The sequence below is a fragment of the Euphorbia lathyris genome, chromosome 5 (assembly GCF_963576675.1).
Source record: "Euphorbia lathyris chromosome 5, ddEupLath1.1, whole genome shotgun sequence".
Lineage (NCBI taxonomy): Eukaryota > Viridiplantae > Streptophyta > Magnoliopsida > Malpighiales > Euphorbiaceae > Euphorbia > Euphorbia lathyris.
In genome coordinates this window covers 36980228-36987578 of record NC_088914.1, presented here as the reverse complement: position 1 = coordinate 36987578, position 7351 = coordinate 36980228, and the positions used below count along the sequence as shown (strand labels likewise).

Sequence of the window (7351 nt, the reverse complement as noted above, 5' to 3'; positions counted from 1 at the left end):
AAAGCTAAATCTTAAACCTAACTTTACCAGACGGTGTAATTTGAAGTCTTGTGAATGAAATATGAGTTTTTTTATATGCAATTTTAATATTTTTTTTTTGTTACCCACTTCATAATGTTGGACTTTAAAAACTTTTTCCCCTACTCAAGTAAAACGATGCTATTTTAGTCTGGTTGGGACACAAAAAAAAAGTGCAACCATTCATCTTGTGAGAGATTTTAACATTTACATGCTCGAGGAATCGGTGTATCGCATGAACCAAAAATGAGTAAAATCTATAAAGGAGTTATTATTTAACCTTAATCTCTATTTGTTCGTTTTAACTTCTTTAATTAGTGAATTGTGCTAATATACACATTCATAGAAAACATAAAGACAAATTTTAAGTAGGAAAGGGATCCATTATTCCTAAAATGAGGGTAAAGAAGAGAATGGAACCATAGAATATACACTAATTAATAAGCCATGAAAGCACATTCTTTTCAGAGTGCCTCAGCGAAACGTAAATCCGCAGGACCAGGACCCAATATCCCCTTCTGTTCACTTATCTTTCCCAGCCCAAGAGCCATTGTTGGTGCCTCTATACTTGTCTTTTCATCCTCTCTCCATACACTTGCCTGCCATTCTCTCTGCACCTCCCAAACTAAATTATTAAATTACTCTCTACTTATAAATCTACACTTTGTAACTAAATTAAATTAAAATAAATGCTTGCCTCTTCATTACTATACACATCTTCTTGCAACACTAGCGGGGTTGCAATAGGTGGAACAACATCTGGATCAGGCTTTTGAAATATGAATGTTGTATATAAACCTGCAATATTAGATGCCAAATCCAAACGAAACAGGTGGGAATATCTAAAATTAGCAATTATATTAGGATGGATGTTGTTCTAATGAGGGATAAAAACACCACCTAATACATCAAATGATCGAGGAAGAAGTCTCCCCCTTTGATCAACTAGGTTGGGACCGGCATTCATCAGCATCCCTGCAATATGCATTCTTTGAGAATACAAACAATACAGATCAGAACAGAACAACTCAAAGGGGAAAAAATACAAGACAAATGCATGATACGCAAAGAGCACAAAGGCCCCAAACCATTTCGAGTGTTTAAACAATGAAATCCAGTCCCGCTATTCAATACCTGTTGTCATCATAGAACTCTGTCAAGTTCTGAATTTCGACATACTCTAGACCAGCCTCCCGTGCCAACCTATAAAAAGTTGCTTTCAAACTATTAAAAAATGCAATTTCAAATGCACAGGGAATGAAATAACAATATTCTAACCGAGTTTTATGTTCACATCTAACTTTTATGATAATCAGGGACTTAATATGTGTGATAATAATTGATTGAGGACTCAATGTGCTAAATTAAAGCGATAAACAAAAATTGAAAAGATCAAGGGCTTCAGGATGCTTTTTGTCTTATTTTTTTAAATCCAGCCTTGACATAAAAGTTCTGAAAAGTATTTAAAACAAGGGATAAGGGGATAATTCTTTTCTACTAGTAAATTCTGTAACTAATTTGCTTTGGTAGAACACATATTATTAGACCCCTTTACTTTTTTGCGCTTTCTTGATGGGGTTCTTATACTTCTCTATTTTATTGATTGAGCCTCTATACTTTAATTTTTCATTTAATTGAGTCGTTTTTAAGCGTGTAAGTTCAAATTTCTTTTAGTTAATCGGGTAGCTGCACTATTATTTGTTTTGAAGTGTAAAAGGTCCAATCAAATAAAAAAATGAAAATACCTGAGCCTAACCAACAAAAATAAAAGTACAAGGACTCAAACAACACCACACAAAAAGTTCAGGAACTTAATAGTTTTACAGAAAGATTATCGAAAATCATTAAAATGATTGATGTTCAAGAATTTCAATCAGATTCTAGCATGATGCAAGCATTAAACAATAGCTAGGCAGTAGCAAGTTGAATCTCAGTCAGATTCTAGCATTAAGCATGTGGAATTATATCTGAAATTCATGAAGCATTATGTAAATAAAACCATATAGTAAAACAACATATAAGGAACATAAACTGAAAAGTAAGGTGGATATCAACCTGATCAAGCTAGGAAAATGGACCAAACAATGGGTTTCAGCTAAAAGGTCATGAGCAAACTTTAACTGGTATTTCTTTCCAAATAAAGGAAACCTGAATCAAATGGGAAAATATAAGAAATTCAGATTAAAATTAAGGATAAACTAAGCAAGTATACCAACTAAATCCAATGATTATATACTTCTCCTCCTCGACTTCAAAGGTGATCATGTAGCTATCTGACCGTATACAATTGGGAACTATGTTTGGCTTCATGCTGCCACTTCGATTGTGACATGCTTCAACATTCTTCTGATACTTTGCCCTGTATGATAGATTTCAGTTATTTTTTTTTTCGACAGAAACATCTCCTAGGCCTCCTATTTATTAAAATAGAAAATGGAAACGGGAACTCATCTACAAAATGTTCAAGCACAAAAATAGAAATGACTCTTACTTACACCAAGATGTCATATAATATAAAAAAGGAAAGCTTTTTATTTCTACAACATGATACATGACCATGTTGACAGATAAAAATATGGATGCCTCTGAATATTCTACAATAAGGAGAAATCGACATCAAACATTCTGATGCTCCACTTGTGAAACTTTGCCATGCAAATTGAGAATTAGCATTAAGCCAGATAACAAATAGATAGGATATGTCAGAATGAACATTAATTTCAGACTGAAAATAGAAAAATGCTTTAGGAAAAAAAAAAAAAAATCACTAAACTGCCAGAAGTTTCCTGAGACAGAAGCAACATGAACCTTCTAAAATTTAATTTCCCAATCACATCATGCTGGGTTTAAATGATGAACAGTGAGGACTAGTTTTTAGAACAAATTTGCATGTGAAGGAGTAAGATAGAGGTAGACAGACATTTCAATCAACAAGTAACGTTTATGTTAATGCACTATCTTCTTATCCAAAAGAAACGAATGAACATTATTCTGTTATTGTTCCATGTAACATTGTCCTCCATGTAAATTATCCAACAATTTCCAAAGTGCTATTGGAGAAAGAATCCTGAGGCCCCAAATCTTTCACATTTTATACATTAAGCCCTTGACTTATCAATTTGAAAAATTAAATTCTCAATCCATTATAATCACACATATTAAGCCCCTGATTAATAGGACGGACATAAAACTCAACTAAAAGTGTGTGGCCTATTTCATCTTCATCTCACATTTCATTTTTGAGAGATCATCCTCCGCGTCTGGAGAAAGAATGAGATCCAGTGTATGATCTGTTATCCCTCCTCTGTAGTCACATTAGACATAAAAACCTTACTTGTAACTGTAAAATTCCATGTAAAACGTAGATGAATCAGCCGTTGACCAAGTTTGATGTTCAAAACTGATTGTCCTGTTTACCATTGTGTGCAACTATGATAGATTAAGGGCTCAATGTGTCAAATTAAAATACTCAATGTGAAAAAATAGAAAAGATCAGAAGATGCCTTTTTCCAATTGCTATTTATTTGGAATATGATTAAAATAACAAAACCACATATCTAAACATCCTTCAATAAGATAGACAGCAATGTGAAATTAATTTCAGATACAACAATGAATTGCTGATGCAAATTATGACTTCCAATATAATAAATACGAAACAAAATTTCTTAGCGTGTCTTGGATGATCATCATCCATACCATATGGTAGATGAGTCTGGAGTAATACCAAAAAAATAGCCACCCGGTTTCAGCAATGATGACACATTATGCAGAAGTTTCCTTGCGCTTTCCTCAGTTTCAAAGGACAGCTGTAAATACAGATAAAACTACTTCAACACCCTAAAACAAAGTAAATGTGCAAACTCATCATTTTTCCAGATAATCGGAAGATATGCTACAAAAATTAGTCTTGTACCTGCAAATTCTGTAAGCAGCAAACTAAATCAGCCTGGTTAACCTTCTCCTTCAGCTGCATTTCGAAGTTTTCCTGTAAATTCAACACAAAACCAAGTTCAAGAAACACTAACATGGTTAGAGGAGTGCAAAAACAACTAACAGATATATATTAAAATGGAAAATAGGAAGCATAACCTTATTCGAACATGAAATGAAATGACCAACAAAAAGTCCAAAAAAAAAATATGAAATAAATAGTAACGAAGATTGAGAAGAAGCATACTGTGCAAGGATCAGCCTCAAAGAATTCAGCAGTGTAACTTCTCCTCTGACTTTCCCATTCTTCTCTCATCTCACTAACAGTAGATGATGCTACATCTACAAAAATATTATATAAAACCTGTAATTTCAACCAAGCTAAAAATTATATACCAACAAAAGAAAAAAGGAAGAAAAATGTAATACCGATTCCAATGTAATGGCCAATTTGAGCAGTGTCCCATTTCTCTGCGTCAAATCCTCCACAATATAAATCGCACACCTTGAACAGTATCAAAACCAATTCATATTATATATAAAAAATATGTATGTGCTTCTAAGAGCCAAAGAGATGGATCAAATCACATACCGTGGCATATGGGTGTACGAAAATCTTTATTAGGGCCAATTTGGCGAACTCATAGAGACGATGGTGAGTTGACTCGGTCCTGGGAATCGCAAATGTACTGGTCATTGTAATTTCTCGTCTGAGATAGGATCAGAGGGATGAACAAGCAGATCTCCGGTGATAAAGTTTGGAATCGCAGATATCCGGTTACAAAATCTGTTCAGCAAACACGAGCTCCACCGTTATCAACATCGCCGTAACTGTAAATACTTCTTGAAATTTACTTTCTTGAAAGTTACTCGCTCGGTTCGCAGTAGATGTTTCTAGATTTTTTTTTTTTTTTCATAATCCATGAGCTTTTACACATTAACTATTTTTTTTTTTTGAAAATGCACGTTGACATAATTATTATTGAATAATAGTAATAAAGTATTTTGATTAAATTCACTATATTTTTAAATTTTTGTGTGCATCCTTCAAAAAAAATACATCTATTATTATAGAGTGGATTGCTATTTATCATCTTTTTTTTTTGGACATTTTTACCCTTTTTATTTTTTAAACTCAAAAACTAAAATTCTTTCAAATTTCTTCGAAATTCAAAAACCCGAACAATATTCATGGAACTTAAACACGGTAAAGGAAAAAGACTAATGATTCATCGGATGAGTATTTTTATTTGAAAATCGAATCGAAAACACGGGTTCATCTCCGGATTCGGAGACAAAATTCATTCAAAATGTGTTAAACGTGTGATTTTCCGCAATGGCAGAAACAGGTGATCCACCCATTTCTGCCTAGGCGGAATGATGTGAATCACCCGTTTAGCACATTTTGAATGAATTTTTTATATATATTGATTGGATCGGTTAGTTTTTGAAGACGAATTTCAATTAGTGTAAATAGGAACGGTAGTTATTCGATTTCCTCAACGTTCTCGGGTATATTTTTCATAAATCTAATTTTTGACTCGGGAGAGAGAGGATATTAAATTTTTGAATGGAAAAATGAAAAGGGCAAAAATATCCAAGAAGGGACAGTGATAAGTAATTTGCAGGCGGTCAATAGCAAAACCCATTATAAATCAGAGAAAAAGTAATTTTATCCTATATTTTTTTTAGTCGGTAAAAATAAGAATTATGTGCTAAAAATTCAAAAAAATCACTTAAATAACAAAAAAACAACACTTTTATTCATAAAATTTCAAAACACAAATTATTATAAAAATACTAAAAATTCCTAAAATATTTGTTTTTCAAACATTCCAAAAATATTATTTTTCAAACATTCATAAAATAATAAATAATATATACACATAAAAAGAATTTTTATTTACGATATTTTCATTGAAATTCAAATCTTTGGAATACCACAACAAGCTAAAATAACTGATGTTTCCATTTGAAAGGTAGATATTCAACATAATGTAAAAAAAAAATCCAATTTAAAACGCTCAGATACTTAAAAACCGAAACAAGTAGAACAATACAATCGCAATTCAAGATTCGGCAATCACATAACCTTCGAGGTAGTTTTCTTACTTATCTGATATCATTCAAGATTGTCTTTCTATTATACAAGATTTAGATTTTATAGCTATTTCTTTTGTTAAACGTTCAGCGAACCAGGCAGCTCATGCGCTAGCTAGAGCGGTCAGGTCTAAGTCTGTACGTAGTGAGTGAGACAGTCCTCCTACTTTTTTGGTTGATGTTTTACAGTCAGATTTAAATTAATATAAAAGTTATTTGGTTTAAAAAAAAAAAATACAATCGCAATTCTCATCTAGGTAAAAAGTAAGATCATCTAAAAGTATAAAAATGTTTAAAACAATTAGAAACATAAAAACTATAAGTAACTAAATAAATAGAAACGAGAACAACATCCAATTTCATATATTATTACACAATTTCAACATTGAATTAAAATCAAGAAAAGTCTATGAAAGCAAATGAAATCGGTTCTGCTTAGTCACAAACCCTTTAAAAAATTGATAGAGCATAAAAGATAACGTTTAATACACTTTAAAATAAACACTTCTAAATTTTTAAAAATCAATTGAAAAGTGGAAAAAATTGATTACATTTCAATGAAATAAACTAAATTTTTTTTTAATGATTCACAACATAATTTTTGATGATGTAGCAAATAAAGACGGTCTGGAGGGGTATTTTGGTCCGAAAAAATTATTTTTTAATATAAAAACACAAAAACTCATATGCATGTTAAAATCTACGGTATCTATCTATATTATATTTAATAGTGGAAGTATAGAGAAATGAGAAGAAGTGTTTTAGAGGTCTTTTTGATGAATTGTCAATGTAGTAAAAAAATAAAAATTAAAAAGATTTAATTAATTAATAATAACAAAAGCAAAATTGAAAAGCCATTTATATATATTTATGATTTGTAATAACAATAAAAAGTTGTCAATTACTACCTCATTAATTAAAGTAATAAAAGAAAGTAAGAGTTAGAGAAAACGAAAAAACACAAAGCGAAGAAAATCCAAAAGTCACAAATAAACCTGTATATAAAGCATGATAGTATTCCACCATTATACCGAAAACCAAAGTCTTTGATAACTTACAGAATTTCCTCCACTGGAATTCTTCCCTGTGAGGCACCGTTGGGTTCGGTCGGAGACATATGATGCTTAATTTAGTAAGAATTCTTGAGAGAATAACTATAAGCACAAATTGGGAATTAGAAAGTGTACCTTGAATACCTCGTAGTGGGATATTTATACTAGATTCCATAACCATCGAAGTAGTCATTCATTTAATGCCCTTTAATGCCCTTTAATGATACATTATTTATGTCGGGCCGTTA

The 7351-nt window shown here is 31.6% G+C and overlaps 1 protein-coding gene across 2 annotated transcripts; it reads right to left on the bottom strand.

The window, feature by feature from the left end:
* Window positions 1-363: 363 nt before the first annotated feature.
* LOC136230904 (mRNA cap guanine-N7 methyltransferase 2) lies at window positions 364-4865 on the bottom strand. 2 transcript variants are annotated; one of them, XM_066020103.1, is made up of 11 exons: window positions 4544-4863; window positions 4381-4456; window positions 4199-4293; window positions 3935-4006; window positions 3718-3827; window positions 2255-2377; window positions 2074-2166; window positions 1153-1221; window positions 919-1007; window positions 716-816; window positions 364-629 (listed from the first exon to the last, which is right to left on the bottom strand). In XM_066020103.1, the coding sequence occupies exons 1-11, from the start codon at window positions 4646-4648 to the stop codon at window positions 483-485; spliced, it is 1080 nt and encodes a 359-aa protein (XP_065876175.1). In that variant the 5' UTR covers window positions 4649-4863; the 3' UTR covers window positions 364-482. The 2 variants fall into 2 exon arrangements, with proteins under 2 accessions (XP_065876175.1, XP_065876176.1); XM_066020104.1 differs by lacking the exon at window positions 364-629 and having other exon boundaries at window positions 919-993; window positions 4544-4865.
* Between the last annotated feature and the right edge of the window lie 2486 nt (window positions 4866-7351).

What these genes read in the sequence shown, in the direction of transcription:
- LOC136230904 (XM_066020103.1), bottom strand. Translation starts at nt 4,648, where the DNA reads ATGACCAGTACATTTGCGATTCCCAGGACCGAGTCAACTCACCATCGT. An exon ending in TCGTACACCCATATGCCACG is followed by an intron (nt 4,457 to 4,543) that starts GTATGTGATTTG and finishes ATACTGTTCAAG; the next exon opens with GTGTGCGATTTATATTGTGG. An exon ending in CATTTTCCTAGCTTGATCAG is followed by an intron (nt 1,222 to 2,073) that starts GTTGATATCCAC and finishes AACTTTTTATAG; the next exon opens with GTTGGCACGGGAGGCTGGTC.